The sequence below is a fragment of the Molossus molossus genome, unplaced genomic scaffold, assembly GCF_014108415.1.
Source record: "Molossus molossus isolate mMolMol1 unplaced genomic scaffold, mMolMol1.p scaffold_m16_p_3, whole genome shotgun sequence".
Lineage (NCBI taxonomy): Eukaryota > Metazoa > Chordata > Mammalia > Chiroptera > Molossidae > Molossus > Molossus molossus.
The window spans coordinates 125074200-125096247 of NW_023425366.1; the positions used below are offsets into that span (position 1 = coordinate 125074200).

The following is a 22048-nucleotide window of genomic DNA, read 5'->3' on the forward strand; positions in this document are numbered from 1 at the left end:
CCCAGCCTGGGTAAGGTGCTCCATGGTCACTGAATTTCCCCTCATAGCAAAGTCATGCTGTTTACACATTCGCCTTACCCACTGACCCTGGGCCTTGTGGTTTGTGTTTTCTTCCCCTGCTAACAGAGGGCATGCAAAATCAGTTTCAACTTAGGCTTGTTGAATACATGGTGAGTAAATGAGTGAACACCGGCTGTACTCTTTCTAGGACCCAGGTGCTTGACTCTTTGGCCCAGAGGCCTCCAGGCCAGAAGTGGAGGGTTCCCACCAGAATCTCCATTTGGGCCCTGACCCCACCCTGACAAATGCCCCTTTCCTCTCTCCAGGCTAACTGAAGTTTGAAGGTCAAGGAGAACCTTCAGCCAGCACAACAAGGGAGATCGGAGAGGCGGGGCAGGGCAGGGGACTGGCATTCACACAGGTCTAGATTGACAAGGCAGGAGAAGCAACTCAAGGTAGCTCTGGTCAGAGACTCCTGGGTGAGAGTGTGTGGGCTGTCCTGGCCCCTTTCTCTCTTCTCTTAGTCATATTCTCCGCCCTCCACTTCTGAGTCATTGTGACAACTTCCCCCTCTGTCTCCTGCCTCTTGATCACTTCTGTGCTCATTTGCTCCCTTGGTGCCTTGGAACACCTAGCCGCTGGTGGCTCAGGAGCCTGGAAGCCCATGTCTGACCTCACAGTCATGACCAGGACCAGGAGGACACCCCTTCTCCTACTGATGAGTAAGATGGGGGCCCCGATGAAGGGGGAGGAGGGGTTTGGGGTCCAGGTAGGGAACGAGCTGAGAATGCATATGTTCTGGGCTCAGACATTAGAAGAGGGATCTAGGGTTTGAGATCTGGAGTTAATGGAGAGAGAGGAGATTGAGGAACCAGTCTGGATGGAGTTTAATGATGCCGGGATAGGCCCATTTCCTGGACAATCCAGAGATTTCTCACGTAGGCAGAACTAGTTAACTTTGTGCTCTGTTTACATTGCCCTTTGTCCCCAAGTTTCCCTGGACTTTCCTTTTGAGGAGCCCCCAAGGTGAGGTGGAGAAGGCCCATCTTTAGAACTGGGGGTTTCTTGGAGAATTGAAACTTGCCAGCAGGCCGTTGGGTAAAGAGCTGTCTCTGGACCATGTGAAAGAAAGCAGCTGAGGCAGGCCCAAGCCGGGCGTCCAGAAGACCAGGAGGTGCTGGGGCACTGGGCTTGGCAGGGAGATTGGGGTCAGGCCTGGGGAGATGGAGCAGGAGGAAGAGCCTCTCCAAAGCTTCTCTCTTCACCCTCTTCCCCAGCCTTGGCTTCCTGTCTCTGCTTCAACTTGGACACGGACAAGCCAACAATCTTCCCCATGGATAGTGCTGGGTTTGGACACAGTGTGGCCCAGTACGCCAACTCCTGGTGAGGACCAGCCTTTGGCTCTTATCAGTTCCTCTCCCTGCACAGGGCTCTCTGTTCCTCCCCACCCCCCACTTGAACTACAAGCTCTCCTTTCCCTTTGACAAGGCAATGCCCTCAAGGTTATGTAGAGTCGAAGTGCAAGTGGATGCTGTCTTGCCATGTCGATGATCACAGCTAACGCTCATTGAGTACTTACCAGGTACCCATTACATGGGTACTGATTTAGTCCTCAATTCAACAATTATTGAGCACTTACTGTATGTCTCAGGCATACACCAGAGAATAAAACAGACAAAAATCCCTCCCATGCAGAACTTAAATTGTTATTAATCTACAGATGAAGAAACGCAGCTACAGAGAGCTGAAGCAAACTTGCTGGAGTGGCAAGTCTGGCTTTAGTGTCCACTCTTCTTTTTTAAAATTTCATATTCGTTTTGGGTGTACATCACAGTCGTTAGAAAACTTTATAATTTACAAAGTGACTCCCCCCTCCCCCGATAATTCTAGTGCCCACATGGCACCACACATAGTTATTACAATCCCACTGACTAAATTCCTTGTGTCCATCCCATGACTGTTCTGTAACTTCTCACTCCCCTCACCTTTTTCCCCAGACCCCTCACCCTGTCCCTCCTGGCAACCTTCAGTCTGCCCGCTGTGTCTGTGAGTCTGTTTCCGTTTGGTTCGTTTGTGTATTTTGTCCTTTAGTTTCCTCACATAAGTGACATCACACGGTGTTCATCTTCCTGTTTGTATTGGCCACCCTCTTTTTAAAATTTTTTTATCCTCACCCGAAGACATTTTTGCATTTATCTTCAGACAGAGCGGGAGGGAGAGAGGGTGGAAGAGAGAGAGAAACATCGACGTGAAAGGGACACATCGAGTGGCTGCCACCCACACGACTCCAAATGGGGCCAGGGACAAACTGCAACCGAGGTACGTGCCCTTAGCGGGAACCAAACCCGGGACTTTCTGGTCCGTGGGCCGATGCTCTAACCACTGAGCAAAACTAGCCAGGGCGTATTGTCCACACTCTTAACTGCAGTGTTCGTTGTCTCCCCCTAGGGTGGTGGTTGGAGCCCCCCAGGAGATAACGGCTGCCAACCAAACAGGCGGTCTCTACCGGTGTGACTACAGCCTGGGCACCTGTGAGCCCATCCCCCTGCAGGGTGAGTCCCTGCCCTCCCCGGGACTCAGGTCCAGACTTCCATGCTCTGTGGGGTCTGTGGGGAGCACAGGAAACCCATTTTCTAGCTTCATTTCTGTCTGCAAACCCTCATTCTCGGACAGGCTTTCTGACCCCCAGAGGCCTCCCCACCCATTGCTCCCTGCACTCCTGTAGCTCCAGCAAGAGCTGGGGGCCGCTTTCGTGCTTCAGACCCCTTGTCTCCCAGGGATGAGGTGACCCCTGCCCCGATTGTACATAACCTCCTCTGTCCTGAGGGTGACCATGTGCATGTCGGTCCCCTCAGTGCCCCCAGAGGCTGTGAACATGTCCCTGGGCCTATCCCTGACAGCTGCCACCAAACCATCTCAGCTGCTGGTGAGTTGCCCCGGGTCACAGGAGCATCCTGAGGGAAGGAGTGGGGACTGGGGCTGCTGGAGCCGGGGCTCTTGTGAAGGATGGAGATGCTGGGATGGGAGGGTGCGACAGAGGCAGGGCAGCCCCTCCCAACACCCCCTCTGTCCCCAGGCCTGCGGCCCCACTGTGCACCACGCATGCAAGGAGAACATGCACTTGACCGGGTTCTGCTTCCTGTGGGTTTCCCCTTCCTGGCAGGCCCGGAGGCTCCCAGATGCCCTGCAGGGTGAGTGCTTGGGCACTGGCTCTTCTGAGGAGCCCGCACACATCGGACTGGAGGTGCAGTGGGCCAGAGACACTCTGACCAGAGTAGATCAGGAAGAGATCTGGAACAAAGTTTCCTGGATCGTGGAGTAGTTCAGACCCAGCGGGAGAGGGGCGGCCGCTCTGTGACGCCCACTGCAGGCCCTTCCTGCGGCCGCCCCTCGGAGCTGCTTCCTCATCTGTCGGTGGGTGTAGTGGCACACGCAGCACTGACAGTAACTTTGCATGTTCCACGGCAGGGTTTAGCACAGAGCCTGGCATGTGGTGAGGGCTCAGTTAGTGCCAACTGCTATCAGTTTTAGCGAGAAGGGGATTTATTTTCACCCAGTGTACCCTGGGGTCTGTATAACCAATTGGTTTGTGCAACAGGCTGGGAGAGGGTGAGAAGGGTGGACAGTCTAAATGTGTTCGTGCATAATGTGGATATTTGTGTATGCGTGAGTGTATGCGATGTGTGTATGATGTGTGTGTATGTGTATATATGTGTGTACATGTACAATGTGCGTGTATAACATGTGTGTATGTGTACAATGTATGTGTATGATGTGTGTATGTATGTGTGTATGGTGTGTGTGTGTGTACACACAAGTTGAGGCTTGGCCTGGTTTCTGGTGCTGATGGGAATAGGCCAAAAGGAGGTGGAACAGTGAGTTCTTCAGACCCCGCCCACAGCAGACCAAGGCCCCTCCCTGGTTTCACATTCACACTCAGGTCCTTTGGGAGCTTGACATGGGCACTGAATGAGGTGCCCCTTTCAGTACCTCCTGGGTCCTAAACTTGGCCCACATGCCCTTGGACTCCCTGAGAGCATCCAGGGTACCATTCTCTGGCGGGAGGCTGCCGGGCAGAGAGGGGAGGCTGAGAGTGGGGAGCGCCTCCTCTTCTGAGGAGAGTCTGTATTCACCGAGGAGGGAGTGGGGTCCTGTATTTAAGCTGAGAACCAAACAGGGCCAGTGTGTGGCTATCGCCAGGGGCGATATTAAAATATTTAACAAAAGTACAGTCTGGTGCTGACCAGTGAGGGGGCCCCGGCCAGGGACTGAAGCAGAGTGCAGCTGTTGTGGGGAGAGTGTGGTGCGCTCAAGGGGAGGGGGTGGACCTCTGAGGTAGAACGGGGGCAGCTTTCTACTGTCTGGACTGGAGGAACTTCCACTTTTTATCAACCAGGCTGGCTGCACGGGTGTGAGCTGCTGAATCGTAGATGCAGATGCTTAGAGACTTTAGAAGGCCCTGTTCTGGGCAAGGACCAGGGAAGCTCCTGGGGGGTGGTGAGTCATGTCATCTCGAGGCTCCAGGCTCTGGGGGCGTCCTTCAGAGGACTGTGCCACCTCCTTCCCAGAGTGCCCGAGGCAGGAGCAGGACATCGTCTTCCTGATTGACGGCTCAGGCAGCATCTCCCACAGCGATTTTATCCAGATGCTGAACTTCGTGAAGGCTGTGATGAGCCAGTTCCAGGGACCCAGCACCCAGGTGTGCCTGCGGGGCAGGGGGCAGGGGCAGGGCCCGCGGGGCGGCTTGCCGTGGCCTGGCACCAGCCCCACGCGCTTCTCCCAGTTCTCCCTGATGCAGTTCTCCAACACCTTCGTGGTTCACTTCACCTTCAAAGACTTCGCGCACAGCTCAAACCCAGTGGGCCTCCTGGATTCTGTGAAACAGCTGAGAGGGTACACTCATACAGCGACAGCCATCCAGATTGTCACGTGAGTCCTGACTTCTCCCAGGTCCTGGCCAGAGTGTCCAGTCTTCCTCTGGGCCTCGCCTGTTTCCATGAAGAAGGGACAGATGGGCCCAAACTCTGCCCACGGTTTCCTCACCAAGCTGGCGGCTCTGGGCAGGACCAGGTCCTCCCAGAGCAAGGGTCACCTCCTCACTCTTACGAAGGTGTCAGGGGCTGGCAGCAGCTCTCTTCAGGGGCCTCTGGACCCTCTTCTTCCCTGACAGGGTCCGCCTGTTCAGTGCCCAATATGGGGCCCGAAAGGACGCCTCCAAGATCCTCATCGTCATCACCGATGGAGAGAAGACAGGCGACCCCCTGAGTTACCGGGCTGTCACCCCCTTGGCCGATGCAGCGGGCATCATCCGCTATGCCGTCGGGGTAGGGTGGGGGATGCCCTCCCCCTGCTTCCTCTTAAGGCAACTTCCCTCTTTAGGAACAGAACCCTTTCAGCTTCCACTACATTCAGGATGGAAACTGTTCTAGCCTTTCCCCCAAACTCCGTGATGTTTTCTGATGTTTTATTACGGGTGTAATAATCTGGACCTCGCGGTGCTAGCGGAGGACTCAGTGCCCAGAACGTGGTAGGCACGTTGGATTTGTGATCGTTTCACTGAGCTGGTTTTTGGTTGGGAACAGGTGGGATCGGCTTTTCAAAAGGCACATTCCTGGAAAGAATTGCAGGACATCGCATCGAGACCCTCCCATGAGCATATATTTACAGTGGAGAACTTCGATGCTTTGAGAGACATTCAGAACCAGCTGAAGGAGAAGATCTTTGCCATTGAGGGTAAGTCAGAGATGGAGCTCCTCATTGCAGGACCCTCAGGCATTAGATGCCCTTCCTTCTTGAGCCTGGGTCCCCCTTTGGCCTGCAACATTAGCTCCTGTAAAAGCTGAGGTGTCCTAGACGTGGCAAAGTCTGTCTTCCCCCTGGAACCCGAGTGCCATGACTCCCCTCAGGAACACAGACCACAAGCAGCAGCTCCTTCGAATTGGAGATGTCCCAGGAGGGCTTCAGCGCTGTGTCCACGCCTGTGAGTGGGGGCCCTTTTGGGCCACTGATGCAGGATGAGGGACAGCAGGGGTTGGGGGAGGCGAAGGAGGGTCTCATGAGTGGGGCCGGCGGCTGGGGTTGCCTTGGAATTGCTGTCTCCTCGCTCTCCCTGCTCATCCCCAGAATCCTGTCTTCCCAGGATGGACCAGTTTTGGGGGCCGTGGGGAGCTTCAGCTGGTCTGGGGGTGCCTTCATATATCCCCCAAATATGAACCCCACCTTCATCAACATGTCTCAGGAGAATGTGGACATGAGGGACTCCTACCTGGGTGAGAAAAGGCTTGGGTTGTGGGGACAGGTGGGAGGTGAGCTCCGGGGAGGGCAGGAGCCGGGGGATAGGAGGGGGAGCCTTTGTGCTGAGGCCTAGCCCCTCAGGTTACTCCACCGAGCTGGCCCTTTGGAAGGGGGTGCAGAGCCTGGTCCTGGGGGCCCCCCGCCATGAGCACACCGGGAAGGTTGTCATCTTCACGCAGGCTTCTGGGCAATGGAGGCCGAAGGCTCAAGTCCTAGGGACCCAGGTCGGGTGTGGAGAACAGGAGGGTGGCAGGGTGTGCAGGGGTGGAGAGGGAGGACATGGAGGGGTTTGGGGCGCGCTGGGGGAGGTGGTGCGTGGGGAAAGGCAGAGCCTGGCCCGGGGGGGTGCCCCGCTGCCAGGCTGACAGGGTGACTTCAGGCTCTGCCCTCCAGATTGGCTCCTACTTCGGGGCCTCCCTCTGCTCGGTGGACGTGGACAGAGACGGCAGCTCCGACCTGGTCCTCATCGGGGCTCCCCATTACTACGAGCTGACCCGGGGGGGCCGGGTGTCTGTGTGCCCCTTGCCCCAGGGGGTGAGTGGCTGTTGAGACCTGGGCTGGTGGGGCCTGGGTGTGGGGTGGAGGGTTGCCCAGGTTGGGGACTGGCATGGGTTTTGCTCAGCAGAGGTCTAGGTGGCAGTGTGAGGCCATTCTCCGTGGGGAGCAAGGCCACCCCTGGGGGCGCTTTGGGACAGCCCTGACCGTGCTGGGGGACGTGAATGGGGACAAGCTGACGGACGTGGCCATCGGGGCCCCTGGAGAACAGGAGAACCAGGGTGCTGTCTACCTGTTTCATGGAACCTCAGGGCGGGGCATCAGCCCCTCCCACAGCCAGGTGAGGCCCGTCACTGTCCCTGTCACTACAACAGCGTTCTCCTTGCTTCTGTCTTCTACGCTGCCACCTAGAAAGTTCTGTTACCACATCTCGCCTCCCCTGCCCGCCACTGGGCATCTCATGGGCAGAACAACGTGTGTGGTGTGTAAGAAATGGAAGTGTTGACGGGCACATGCTCTACTTTGCACAGAGGCTTGATGCTTGAGTGGCTTCTCCACCCAGGGCGTGTAGCCCCCCAGCAGCTCTACAGGGTACACTGGCACCAGCAAGTTGTTTCTGAGGTGGCATCTGGGGCCTGGAGGCGAAACGTGACGGGACTTGTCTAAGGTTTATAGTGGGTCAGGGACAGTGACGAAGGCAGCGCCAGCCTCCTGGCTTCTGACCACGGCTCAGCCTCTTGGTGGCTCTCTGTTGCCAATTACTTTAGGTCTGGTTGCTCGGTCTGTCTGTCCACTCGCCCTTTCATCTCCCTGGATACTAAATGACTTCATTTTCTGCTGCCATCAGTAACCCTGCCCAAAGCCCATCTAGGTAGGAGCCTTCCCCCAGCGGGGCAGGCTGCCCTGAGCAGGGAGGGCTGCTTCTCTTGGCAAAGGTCAAGGAAACCCCAACGAAAACATAGCAAAGGCTCTGAGTAGATATTTCTCCATGGATGACATACAACAGACCAATACGCACACGAAAGGATGTTGAACACCATTAGTTGTCAGTGACCAGCAAATTAAAAGCACAGGGAGACACAGCGTCACACCCACTGGGATGCTGGAACAAGGATAGTGACCGAGCTGGTGAGGCCGCGGGGACTCCGGAGCCCGCACGCACCGCCGTTGGGATGTGACATGGTGCTGCCGCTCTGGGAGACAGTCTGGCGGTTCCCCCAAAGGGCCGACGTGGACTTATTGTATGCCCAGCAATTCCGCCCAAGAGAACTGAGAACATACGTTCACGCAGAAAGTTACACACGAATGTTCGTAGTGGTGTTATTCATGATAGCCAAAAGGTGGAAACAACCCAAATGTCCGTCGACTAATGAACAGGTAAATAAAATGTGCGGTAGCCATACAATGGAATATTGTTTGGCCATGAAAAGAAGTGAGGGACGGGTACATGTTACAATATGAGTAACCCTTGAGAACACTGTGCTGAGTGAGGGAAGCCAGACCCGGGCCGCAGATTGTGGGGTTCCATTTACATGAGCTCTCCAGAACAGGCAGACCCACTGTGACATAAACTGGATTCGTGCTTGTCAGGCTGGGGTGAAGGGAAGTGAGGGACATAGTGGTGACTGCTAAGGGTCTGGGGTTTCTTTTTGGGTTGATGAAAATGTTCCAAAATTGATTTGTTGGTGGTTGCATAACTCTGTGAGCATCCTAAAAGCCACTGAGTTGTGTACTTTCGAAGGGTAAATTGTATGGTATGCGAATTATATCTCAAAAAGTTGTTAAGAAAAAAAAGTCAAAGGAGATCCCTGAAGTCCTGTCACTTCCCAGCGAGGTGGTCTTGGTCATTACTCCCCTGTCTGTGCTGAGTTTCCTTATCTGTACACAGTGGTAATAATAACCACCCTTCCCAGGCTGCAGTGAGGGTTAAGTGAGTTAGTACACATATGTGTACCTGGCACATATATAGCACACATATCCATGTGTGCCTGGCATATAATAGGTGCTATAATCCATTACTGCTGATACAGTTTAACCACTGAAGGGGTTTTAAAAACTTGGAACTGTAAGAAAAGGGCGAAAGGTTTTGTTGAGAATCATGAGAGTCCACCTCTTGTCATGAAACTCCGTCTTTCTTCTTTAGTCATCATTACCCACCCCACCACCTCTTTTTGTTTTTGGTTAATCCTCGCCCTAGGATATTTTTTAAAACAGATTTTTAGAGAGAGAGATGGAGATCGATTGATTGCCTCCTGCACACACCCCGACCGAGGCTGGGGATTGAACCTGTAACCCAGGTACGTGCCCTTGACCAGTAGTCAAACCTGAGACTCTTTGGTGAGAGTCTTTTGGTGACTTTCTAACCAGAGCCACACCGGCCAGACCCGCCTCCTCTTTCTGGGCCTTCTTGGTGGCATCTTTTCATTATTCACCCCTTCTGCCTCCCACATTCCTACCTCCCCATTTCTCCTGTTGCTTATTTCCAGCTTGTTTCGCTCACCCCTAAATTGGCTTGCTTTTCCCTCTCTGGCCAGAGGATTGCAGGCTCCCAGTTCCCCCCCGGGCTCCAGCATTTTGGGCAGTCGCTGAGTGGGGGTCAGGACCTCACCATGGACGGACTTGCGGACCTGGCTGTGGGGGCCCAGGGGCACGCGCTGCTGCTCAGGTGAGAACAGCCTTCCCCACACTCTCCCCAGATGGTCCCTCGGTCTACCGAGGCCCATCTAGGACCAGTCCCCTCACCACCATCTCAGGTGGCCCTCCTGGGACCAAGGGCTTGACCTCAGCTCGGCATTCTGCCCACAGGACCAGACCCGTGCTCAGGGTGTGGGTGACTATCCGCCCAACGCTCACAGAGATTGGCAGGTCTGTGTTCGAGTGTCGGGAGCACACGTCCTCCGTCCAGGAACTGGGTGCTGCCGATATCTGTCTTCAGGTTCATGAAAGTTCCAGGAATCGGCTGGGTGAGTCCTCTCTGGCCCGGGACAACCTGATCCCTGGAGTCGTCCGGCGCAGGACGCCTGTCTCCTGCCTGGCCCTTTGCCCACCTGGGGAGTTCCTGATTCCCTCGGCCCTCTTATCCCCTCCTTTCCCCGCCAGGCAACCTCGAAAGCTCTGTGACCTTTGACTTGACCCTTGACCCTGGCCGCCTGAATCCCCGCGCTATCTTCAAGGAGACAAACACTCGGCACCTGACTCGTGACAGACTTCTTGGGCTAGGACAGCACTGTGAGAATGTGAAGTTGCTCCTCCCGGTGAGGGGGCTGCAGTGCTGGGATGGAGGTGGTTTTGAGGCTGGCAGTGGGCTGGGCAGGGAGGAATGAGGTGTGTCTGGCCTCACGCCAGCTCAGCCCGGCGTGGCAGCTTGCGTGCAGGAGGGCCTAACATTCGTTAGCCAGGTGAGTGATGGGGAGTGGGCGAGTGAGTGATAGACGGACTGGCCGCCACCGCCAGGACACACAGCTGCATTCCAGGAAGCGTGTGGCTGCTGCGGAGGACGGCGGAGCAGAGGGCTGGGGTTCTCGCACTGAGCTTTCTGACACAGACCTGCCCTGGGTGCCAGGGACACGGCGGGGACAGAACAGCCACGCCCGGAGGGAGTGCTTGGGACAGAGCAAAACCAATCAAGTTCCCAGATAACAGGGGTCAGGAAGTGATGAATGCTATGAAGACCGGGAAAGCCAGGGAGAGGACGGAGGCCTCTCTGTTTGAGAAGACCCTGAGCCTGTGGGCGGCTGGGGGAAGGGAGATCGAGGCGGAGGACAAGCACAGCAGAGGGTTCTCAGGGCGAGGTCTCCGCAATGAATGTTTAACAAGTGCAGGGAGGAATCACTGGTACCCCATTCTGCAGATGGGGAGACAGGACAGAGCAGGTGACTCTGAGGGTGCTTTCCTTAGCCACCTGCTCTCTTCAATGTCCACCTTCCAGGCTTGTGTGGAGGACTCGGTGACCCCTATCATCTTGAGTCTCAATTTCTCCCTGGTGGGCAAGCCCATCTCTTCTTTTGGAAACCTCCAGCCCATGCTGGCGACAGATGCTCTCAGATACTTCACAGCCTCTGTGAGTCCTGGTGTGGGGTCTTCAGGAGGGAGCAGAGGTGTGGACTCCAGACCCTGGAGAAAACCCCGCTTTGCCTTCCCTCTCAGATCCCCTTCGAGAAGAACTGTGGAGCCGACCATGTCTGCCAGGATGACCTTGGCATCTCCTTTCACTTCTCAGGGTGAGCGTCCACCTCCTTAGCCCTGCCCTGGTCTCCCAGTCAGAGTCCTGGGGCCTAGAGCTCCTGCCTGGCTCTCCCTAACATTTCTATCCTGTGCGCAGAAACCAGACATCCGGTCCCCCACGTCGTCCCCCACCTCTCCACTCTGTGTTTCATCCCCAGACCATTTCTAGCCCCAGTCACAGAATCATCTCCTGCCTTCTACCCCAACACCTAGCTTGAAGACCCTGGTGGTGGGGAGTAACCTGGAGCTGCACATGGAAGTGAAAGTGTGGAATGACGGCGAGGACTCCTACGGAACCACGGTCACCTTCTCCTACCCACCTGGGCTGTCTTATCGGCGTGTGGCAGTGAGCCAGGTATTATTCCTTCGGAGGAAGGAAGTGGCTAATGGCTGGGGATCCACAGAGCCTCCTGTGCTGGGTTCAAAGCTCAGACTGGGGCTTGTTCATGTTGTGTTCGAATCTAGGCATCACACTGACTATTAGAAATGAGCTCCCTGGAGGCTGCTGATGTGGAGAGAGGGGGACTCTGCCCCAGATTTCTTTGTATTCCACATCGTATCAATATTCTCCTTTTAAAGGAAAACATATCTTAGCCTTCAAATATTTTAAAACTCTGTCCTGTAGAAGAAGGAGTTAAATTTATTGGTTTTTCTAGATCAGGTCTTGGGATACCTTTTTCTATAAAGGGCTAGAAAAGAAATATTTCAACTTTGTGGACCATACAGTGTTAGTCACATCTACTGAGCTCTGCTTGTGTGTACAGTGAAAGCAGCCATTGACAATATGTAAGTGAATGAGCATGGCTGTGTGCCAATAAAACTTTATCTATACAAATTGGCGGTGGGCTATCATTTGGCAATACCTGTTCTAGAAGACAGAACTAGGACCATGGGAGTCAAAGTGAAACAGATTCTCAACAAAAATTTTATGGAAAATGTTAAACATTTACAAAAGTAGAGAGATCAACAAACCTCTCAAGAGCTTATCACCTAGGTTTGACAATTATCAACATTTTGCTACATTTTTTTTCATCTGCCCCCTCCCCTTTGTGAAGTATTTTAAGGTAAATCCCAGACAGGTCATGCCTCCCTATTTCATCCTATAACTCTGAACAGCCCCCACATCCTACATGACCCAGTGCCTTTTCACACCCAATGACATGAGTGATTCCTTGGTATTGAGACCGTAATGAAATTTCCTCAATTGTCTGAAAAATATCTTTTTACACTTGATTTCTTTGAACCAGCATCTAAAGTAGGTCTACACATTACGTTGGTTGGTTGGTCTCTATGTCTCTCCTAGGCTGGTGTTCCCAATGGGGTTATATTTTGATTCGCATTTGAAGGAATGCACTAGAAATGGCAAGACCCGGCTGCGTGAGGGACAAGTGCCCATCATTCAAAGTACTAGACACACCAACCAAATGCAATATATGCACCTCTGTTGGATATTTATTTTTAAAATGAGCTATAAAATAACATTTTGGAGACAATCTAGGAAGACTAACATGACCTGGATATTAACTGATATTAAGGAGTTATTGCTAATTTTGCTGGGCGTGATTTGTTGCGTGTCGTGATTATGTTAAAATATACCCTTATCTGTTGGTGGTGTACATTGAAGTATTTCTGGATAAAACAATGTGATATTTGAAATGTGCTTTAAATTATAAAAAAAAAAAAGTAAAGAGCAGCTAAATAAAACAAAAGTAGAAAAATGTTGGTAATTTAAGCTGAGTGTAGGGTGCGTGGGGCTCAATTTATCTAGTCTCTCTAGTTTTGAGTATGTCCAAAAATTTCCATAGTAGAAAGCCTTTAAAAAATAACAATAAATAGCCCTGGCCAGTTTGGCTCAACAGTTAGACTGTTGGCCTGTGGACCAAAGAGTCTTGGGGTTGATTCTGGTCAAGGGCATGTACCTAGGTTGCGATTCGATACCTGGCCCTGGTTGGGTCATGCAGGAGGCAGCCAGTCGATGTGTCTCTCTCATATCACTGTTTCTCTCCTCTCTCTCTCTCTCTCTCTCTCTCTCTCTTTCTCTCTCTCTTCCTCCTCCCTCCCTCCCACTCTATCTGAAAATCAATGAGAAAAAAAATCCTCATGTGAGGATTAAAAAATATAATAACAACAATAAATAAAAAAAGGGGAAATTTGAATAAATCTGGGATTTCTACATTAGGAAGCAATTTGACCAGATAGTGTATAAGGATTTTTTCAAAGACAGAGCCTTAGGGTTCATTCCAGGGAACTGTCACTACTTATGGAGTCTCACTGGAACCCTAACAAATGCTCACTTGTCCTGGTTTAGAGCCAGCTGCTGTCACGGTCCCTGCACCTGACCTGTGACAGCGCCTCAGCTGAGAGCCAGGACACCTGGAGCACCCGCTGCAGCATCAAACATATCATCTTCCGAGAGGGTGCCCAGGTCAGCTCTGCCACCTACCTCCCTGCCCCACCCAGTCTCACTGCTCCATGACCTCCCCGCCTCCAACCCCCATGCCTGTCTCTTTCTCAGATCACCTTCGTGGCCACCTTTGACGTCTCCCCCAAGGCCATGCTGGGAAACCAGCTGCTTCTGAGGGCTAATGTGAGCAGGTGAGCCGGGCAGCGCCCCCTTGCGCCCAGCCTCCTCTTCAGGGCAGCGCCCCCTTGCGCCCAGCCTCCTCTTCAGGACCACTTGCCAATGGCTTCTCCTTTTTCTCCAGTGAGAATAACACCCCCAAGAGCAGCAAGACCACCTTCAAGCTGGAGCTCCCAGTGAAGTATGCTGTCTACACTGTGATCAGCAGGTACCACAACAAGACCTGAAAAGGTCTTTGCCATCACTCTGATGGGGCTTGGGGAGCTTCTCAGTCCCTGCACACACTGAACACCTGGGATGTTTTATCACTACCCTTCCAATCACTGGGTGATAACTGCTAGTAGCACTTACTAATCAATCACTGAATGTTTTCTGTGGGCTAGCTATAACAATAAGTGTGGTATTATCATTGCATTTTACATTTAATAGAGGTTACAGTTCTTAGAAGGCTTTCTCCAAAGCCCCAAGATTGTCCTGGGTTCCATAAGAGATATGAGATATGTCTCTGTCTCCCAGGGTCTCACAGCCTCATAGGGGAGTAAGGTTAACCTGATCTAAAGCAGAATCTTATTAAGGCCTCTCTGGGGTTCTGTAGCCCAAGGTTACGTGCATTTCCAAGAGTGGGTAGGGCCTCCTGTCAGAAGAGGACTCAGCTAAACATTGAAGGGTCCTGTGGCATTGGCCGTGGCCCTTGGCAATTGAGTGGGACAACTCTTCATTGCAAGGAACAGATTTACAGCTCACAGGACTTTTAGAGTTGCTCCTCCTCCTTTCCCCGGGCCCCTTTGGGAAGGAGAGGAAGAAATACCCTGCCTGCTTCAGAGGCAAGGAATCAGGGAAAAGCTTCACATGTAGTCCAAGGAGGGGTAGATGAGGCATTTGAAACAAAGAGCCAAGTGTTTGGGCAGATACCTTCCTAGCATTTACTATGTTTCAGGCACAGTGATGTGGCTGCTTTCCATACACTCATCAGACTTCAACAAACATTTATGGAGCCTCTGTTGTGTGCAATCAAACCCAGACATAAACCCCTGCCCTTGTGGAATGCATGCATTTGTGATACGTAGCGGTCCCATGTGGCTTAGCCTGGGTCCATTCCCCTGCTACTTCCACCTATGTGCCTCGCTGGATGTCCTCCTGCCCAGAGCTTCCCACTGTCATTTACACCGCACACTGGGGCTCTCAGCAGCCCAGCCAGTTGCATGTTCTGAGCTTGATGGCTGGAGCATGCACTGAGGTTAGCACACCTTGCAGGGCAGAAAAGGCAGGACACACCATATCTAGGCATGTGTGGCCCTACAGCTCAGCTGTCCTCTGCAGGTGTAACTCTGTAGGAAGGGGCACTCAAAGGGGCCCCCGGGATGAGACTGGGACACTTTGGGGAAGGCCCTTGGCAGAGCAAGGATGCAACATCAGGATAGGAGCAGTAGTCTAGAATTTAGACTGTGCAGGCAAAGGACAGGTACCCAAGGAGCAGGGAGGGACAGAGATGGGACAGCCCCCCATATGAGGGGCCAGGTTGGCCACTGGGGCTCCAGGGCCTCGGCAGGCCTGGGGAGGTGTTGCTGCGTGGAGATGCAGTCAGAGTCTACTGTGGGCTCTCCTCCACTTCTGAGACCCAGGCCGAGGAAACAGGAGAGAAGGGCCCCACCGAAGACCTGCAGGAGTGCAGACAGAAGCAGCGACCAGTAGATACTTGTCAACAGTGTCAGCCTGAGTCTCCCCGATTTTGGCTGTGTCCCACATGCCCTTCCAGCACCCTCCGTGCCATGAAGGGCTGGAAGCAGCAGCGAGGCACAGAGGGGCCTGGCCTCCGCTCCGCCAGGCAGTCGGTGGCACACACTCAATCCCCTCCACGGCACCCCTGCCCAGCCCCACTTTGGCAGTTCCTCTGGGCAGCTTCTGCAAGCATCCAGCTCAACGCCCAGCCCTGCTCCCTAAACCTTCCCACTACCCCAAGTCAGCCACAGACCTCATTCCGGGATACCCCAAGGCCCCACTGAGCATCCTCAGGAGGTCCCCCTGGAACTCCAGATCCACCCACGCTGTTCTCTCCCTAGCCATGAGGAATCCACCAAGTACCTCAACTTCTCGGCCTCCGAGGAGGGAAGCAGCCTGGTCCAGCACAGATACCAGGTGAGCGATGGCGACTCCAGACGGGCTGGTGGCCCGGGAGCTGGAGGTGAGGGCAGGGTGTGGGCTCTGCTGCGGCCTCTGCCCTCACTGTCCTCTGCGCAGGCGAACAACCTGGGGCAGAGGGACCTGCCTGTCAGCATCAGCTTCTTGGTGCCTGTGGAGCTGAACCAGGTGTCTGTGTGGACAGGGCTGGAGATCTCCCACCCCCAGGTACTCGAGGACTGTGTAGCTCCTCCACGGATGCCCTTTATCCTGACTTCCTGTGTCCCTCATGGGTCTCCGATGTCCCCACTGAGATGCTCGCTCTCTTTGTTTTCCCAGAACTCATCTATTCATTGCTCTTCAGAGAGGATAGCGCCCACAGAGTCCAACTTCCGGACCTTCATCCAGAAGAATTCTGTTCTGGTGAGGAGGACTCTGGCTGTCCCCCATTCTAAGCCGCACATCAGAGGCATTTGATTCAGGAATCCAAGTGACATCAGATGTCTGCTGAACAGCTCTCCTGAATTCAGATGTGGCTGCTCCCCTTAAATCAGACGGTTTAATGCTGTCTTCTGCCTTCAAACCCATCTCTCTCTCTGGGCTGATGCTGCTTCTCTGTCCCCAGAACTGCTCCATTGCTGACTGCCAGAGGTTCCGCTGTGACATCCCCTCCTTTGGCATCCAGGAGGAACTTGACTTCATCCTGAAGGGCAACCTCAGCTTCCGCTGGGTCAGCCAGGTGTGTAGGCCCAACGGCAGGGCCCTGTCTCAGGCGCAGGTGGTACCTGAGGTCTGTGCCCATCCTCAATCAAGCTAGGACATTTCTGTGACTGAGCTTCCCCGGAGCTCGCTCCCAGCTCTCCTGCTCCTCTTTGCAGACACTGCAGAAGAAGGTGCTGGTCGTGACTGTGGCTGAAATCACGTTCAGCAGATCTGTGTATTCCCAGCTTCCGGGACAGGAGGCGTTTTTGAGAGCTCAGGTAGTGACTGTGTGGTAGGCAGTAGGCAGGTTGGGGAGAGGGCTTCTGACGCTGAATCTGTGATGCTGGGTGGGGGGCTCACAAGCCCGGGGGAGGAAGGACGAAGATCCCTGAATGGGACAGCGGTCCCTAAACCCATGATTGCTTCTGTTTCTCCCCCTTGGGGTTGGCCTGGGGAAGCAGGGGAGGGAGTTAAAGACTGGAGAAGCCGGGTAGAGTCTGAGACAGCCAGAGGTGTGATATTTCTGACCCCCAAATCAGATGGAGATGGTGGTGGAAGAGAACGAGGTCTACGATCCCGTCCCCCTCATTGCGGGCAGCTCTGTGGGCGGGCTGTTGCTGCTGGCGCTCATCACAGCCGTCCTGTACAAGGTGAGTGTCCCTCCCACACCGGACACCACCAGCATTTGATCCCACTATTTACAGTGAAGAAGCAGCTCACCGTAGAGTTGGTCACACGTGCTCGCTAAGTCACTGCATGTGGGAGATGCTCTCCCAGCTATGGCTCGGCGGTCCCCCGCTGAGCGCCGTGTTTGTGCCTCTCCGTCTGCTTCTCAGGCCTCCTCGTCTCTCTCCCGTTCTTCCCCACTCTTCCCTGCTCTACATGTTTCCCTTGTCAGCAAATTATAACATAAAAAACACCACCCTGAATTCTATGTGGACACCACCACCGATTACTTCCGGGACTGCAGGCAAGTGCTTGGTCACACTGGGTCTTGGTTTCTCATTCTGAAGGTAATTCTACCCAGTGCACAGAACTGGTCCAGTCTAAGCGCCACAGTGTGTATCAAGTTACCCCTGCACTGCTCGAACATACAAGGGTTCCAGAAAGGTCCTTCCCCTTCCCCGTCATCTCTTTTCCTCTCTTCCACTGGACTTCTTGATTTTCCTCTCCTTCCTGCCCTACAGGTTGGCTTCTTCAAACGTCAGTACAAGGACATGATGGACGAAGCAAATGGACAAACTGCCCCAGAAAATGAAACATCAGACCCCCAGGCTGGTCAATAAGAAACAACCTCCTGCCCTGGCTGGTTTGGCTCAGCGGTTGGAGCATCAGCTTGCGGACCAGAGAGTCCCGGGTTCGGTTCCCACTAAGGGCACGTACCTCGGTTGCAGTTTGTCCCCGGCCCCAGTTGGGGTCATGTGGGTGGCAACCACTCGATGTGTCTCTCTCACATCGATGTTTCTCTCTCTCTCTTCCTCCCTCTCTCTCCCACTCTCTTTAAAGATAAATGCAAAAACAAAAAAAAAACAAAAACAAAACCCGAAAACGTCCTAGAGTGAGGATAAAAATATAAAAAACGACCTCCTGCTCTCCTCTGTTCCTGCTGTGCCCTGAGGGGTTTCCTGGCCCTTTTACCCTCACCCAAGGCAGGCTGGAGGGGAACACGCGTTCCGCAAGGGAGGCTGGGGTCAGGCTGCTTTCTCCCTTTGGGAGCGCGCAGCTTATTGGTGCAATGTGCTTGCCTGGGAAGGACCATTTGTCCTGTCAAGGCTCCACCTGGAAACACCAGGACAGGCCCCTGCCATGCCCCCTGATTTCTACCTACATATACACGGACGGCAGTCTCAGGCTCCATTCTCCTTTCTTCCACTAGCCGCCAGTGAACAAGCCGCTCATTCTCGCCCAGCTTCAGTGGCTCCCCATCAATCACAGGATAACATTTGAGTTGTTCAGCTGCATGTTAGGAATCCAGTTCCATTTCCAGGAGATGGGCGTTGGAGCACACCGCATGTGGTGCTCCGTGCCTACCTGTCATCCTCATTTCTAGTAAGACACTGTCAGCCTCAGCTCCTGGAATCTCAGGCTGGATTTCCCAAACGAAGTTGGGAATGAAATGCCTTCGCATTAGACTTTGTACACTTGGCTTCCAGCACTGGTTGGCATTGCTGACCATGAGGGAAGAGTGGCCCCCTCCCCCAGGAGGGGCATGGCCCCCAGTGCCACTTTGGCTCAGCCAGCTTCAGGGTCTCTCAGAGATTAATAGAGACTCAGGCCACTTCACTTGTTGAGGCTCTAAAGAGGAATAAATGCCAGAACCTAATTATGAACATTGCACATTTTAAATATTTGCATTAATGCCCTGGCTTGTTTGGCTCAGCAGTTAGAGCATTGGCCCGTGGACCTAAAGGTCACAGGTTTGATTCCCAGTCAGGGGCACGTACCTGGGTTGCAGGTTCAATCCCTGGCCCTGGTAGGGTTTATTTAGGAGGCAACAAATCCGATGTGTCTCTCTCACATCAATGTTTCTCTCTCTCTCCCTCTCTTCATTCCACTCTATTTAAAACAAATCAATGAAAAAGTATTAACAACAACAACAAAAAGACCCCAAAACAACAACAACAAAAAAACCCCCAAATAAATATTTGCATTAAAAATTTAACACTCTGCACAAAAAGATGTATGCACCTTTATTGGGAAACATGTCAAAAGTCTAAAATAAATGTCTTTTATGGATGTGGAAATGGTGCCATGGTACATCGTAATCAGAGTAGACCCTGGCCAGCCCTGAGGCCTGGGGTCAGGACAAGACAGTTAAGCAGATTAGGGGTTATAAACATCTCTTATTGGGGGTAACCTGATCTCCTAATCTTCATTCTCATGGATGTCATTGTGGGGGAGGGGGTGGCAAGGAGAAGACATTGCCCTCAGTGGCTGCTCTTCTGTCTAGAAAGGTCATTGAAGTGAATCAATGCACAGATGTTCTTTGCACATCTTGAGATGTGCTGACACTGTTCGCTTATGGTTAGTGATTGGAGAGCACTTTGAAGGCCTGTGTCAGGGACCAGCTTCCTCCAATGAGGTCATTCTTATTATTATGCCACTCAGCATGAAGCTCAGAGTGGTTCCTGTCACTGAGCTGGGAGTCAACACACCCCTGTGATCCCATGCCACTGACACCACAAGGGTGCTCAGGCCATGTGGATGTTTTAATTAGAAAAAAAGAAGGGGGAAGCAGTTGATCATGTGATTTGAGGGAATGCTGGGAAGTGGCCCTCTACCTCCACTCAACAATATCTCCCCCATCCACCAGCTTAGGATCCAAACTCCTTTTTTAAAAAATTATTTATTTTATTTTATTTATTTATTTTTTTGTTCCAGATGTTTCTCCTATTCCCCCCATTGACACCCTTCTCTCAATCCCACCCCTCCCCCAGTATTGTTATTTATATCCATGGTTACTCATACATGCATATAAGTTCTGTGGTTTATCTCTTCCCTCCCCACCCCAGTCCCCTCTTCTGAGGTTTGTCAGTCTGAACCATACTCCTTTCTATGTCTCTGGGTCCATTTTTTTTTTATCCTCACCTGAGAACAATTTTCCATTTTTTGTTCAGATAGAGTGGGAGGGAGAAAGGAAGAGAGAGAGAGAAACATCGAGGTGAAAGGGACACATCAAGTGGTTGCCTCATGCACAACCCAACCAGGGCCAGGGACAAACTGCAACCAAGGTACGTGCTCTTAGCAGGAACTGAACTCAGGACTCTGGTACGCAGGCAGATGCTCTAATCACTGAGCCAAACTAGCCAGGGCAGACCTGGAAATTCTTTACATGGCCATCAATTCTAAATGACAGCATTGCAGGATAGAGTAATCTTGGTTGTAAGTCCTTGCTTTTCATCACTTTAAATATTTCTTGCCACTCCCTTCCGGCTTGCAAAGTTTTTTTTTGAGAAATCGGCTGACAGCCTTATGGGAGCTCCATTGTAGGTAACTAACTGCTTTTAAAATTTTTTTCTTTGTCTTTAACCTTTTGCATTTTGATGATGATGTGCCTTTCTATGGACCTCTTTGGGTTTATCTTGTTTGGGACTCTCTGTGCTTCCTGGACTTGTATATCTGTTTCCTTCACCAAGTTAGGGAAGTTTTCTGTCATTATTTTTCAAATAGGTTTTCAATTTCTTGCCCTCTCTCTTCTCCTTCTGGTACTACCATGATGCAAATGTTGGTACGCTTGCAATTGTCCCACAGGCTCCTTATACTATCCTCATTTTTTGGATTCTTTTTTCTTTTTGCTGTTCTGATTGGGTGTTTTTTGCTTCTTTATATTCCAAATCGAGGGCTTGCTTCTTGACTTCACCTACTCTACTATTGATTCCCTGTAAGTTATTCTTTATTTCAGTTAGTGCATCCTTCATTTCGAACTGGTCATTTATTATGCTCTTGAGATCCTCAAAATTCCTTGACCGTCTCTTAAAATTCTCACTAAGTTCACTGAGCATCCTTATAAGCAGTGTTTTGAACTACTTATAAGCATCTTATTGATTGCTTATCTCCATTTCATTTAGTTCTTTTCCTGGAGTTTTGTTCTGTTTTGTGTTTTTTTTTTTCATTTGGGACATGTTTCTTTGTCTCCTCATTTTGGCTGCTTCCCTGTGTTTGTTTCTATGTATTAGGTAGAGTTGCTATGTCTCCTAGTCTTCCTAGGGTGGCCTATTTTAGTAGGTGTCCTGCAGGGAGCAGTGGCACAGCCTCCTTGATCAGCCCAGCTGGGTGCTTGAGGTGCACCCCTTGTGTAAGTTTTATACCCTTCTGTTGTAATTGAGTCTTGATTACTGTTGGGATGTCAGTGGGAGGGATTGACTCAGGCTGATCAGCTGCAAGGACTGGCTGTGCCCACTGACCACTGGCCTCTGACTGCCTTGGAGGATCAGCTGTGTAGGGGCCCACCACACAGAGCAAGACTTACTTCAGCAGAGCTCTGATACTCACTGAGTCCACTCATTGAGTGTGTCACTTGAGGAGGGGGTTAGGTGGTGGTGCTTTGACGTGGTCTGCATCTGTCTACTGGGTGTGCTGGCTCTGGGCCAAGGTCACTGCTGTGCTCTACCTGGAACCACCAGGCATAAGCTACAAAGTGATCTGCCAATGGCTGCCTCTTGTGCTGGGCTTGGAGGTACCCAGGAAAAGCCAAGTTGTGAGCCAAGGCTGGCTGCTTCTAGTGCCTGGCCTGGGGCCACTTAGTGAGAGGTATGGGGCTTGTTGTGGCCAAATGCTACTTGTTTGAGAGAATTTAGGAAAATCTAAAGCAGGAGCCAAAACAGGCCAATCCTATGGTAAAGTCACTGGAAACTGCTTGGATGGGCCCAAAAGTTGGGTGGGGCAAGGCCTCAGCAAATCAACAGGGCAGGGCAAACAGTGTGAGTCAGGTTGCTGGAGTCCCAGATATAGTGCCCATCTGCTGGCCCCATGGGGGAAGGGCTCACCAAAGGAACAACGGCCTCCGCCAGCAGGTCTGTCTGGGGGAGAAAGCTGTCTCTTTAGCCCTTTCCCCAATGCCAAACAACTCAGTTCTTCCCCCTATATCTCTGGTGCCTTTCAAGCTTGCTCCCCAATGCTGGAGCCCAGAAGGAG

The 22048-nt window shown here is 52.4% G+C and overlaps 1 protein-coding gene across 4 annotated transcripts; it reads left to right on the top strand.

The window, feature by feature from the left end:
- The first annotated feature begins 584 nt into the window (after positions 1–584).
- ITGAX (integrin subunit alpha X) lies at positions 585–17795 on the top strand. 4 transcript variants are annotated; one of them, XM_036278615.1, is made up of 30 exons: positions 585–722; positions 1278–1383; positions 2449–2552; positions 2856–2926; positions 3077–3191; positions 4569–4699; positions 4784–4929; positions 5171–5324; positions 5583–5733; positions 5907–5980; positions 6140–6269; positions 6376–6518; positions 6688–6828; positions 6920–7129; positions 9324–9454; positions 9595–9752; positions 9889–10043; positions 10718–10849; positions 10936–11009; positions 11227–11368; positions 13322–13438; positions 13529–13608; positions 13719–13802; positions 15655–15730; positions 15833–15940; positions 16052–16135; positions 16338–16451; positions 16591–16692; positions 16954–17064; positions 17602–17795. In XM_036278615.1, exons 1-30 carry the CDS (start codon positions 665–667, stop codon positions 17698–17700), a joined length of 3501 nt encoding a protein of 1166 aa, XP_036134508.1. In that variant the 5' UTR covers positions 585–664; the 3' UTR covers positions 17701–17795. The 4 variants fall into 4 exon arrangements, with proteins under 4 accessions (XP_036134508.1, XP_036134510.1, XP_036134509.1 ...); XM_036278617.1 differs by lacking the exon at positions 2449–2552; XM_036278616.1 differs by lacking the exon at positions 2449–2552 and having other exon boundaries at positions 4633–4699.
- The last annotated feature ends 4253 nt before the right edge of the window (positions 17796–22048 follow it).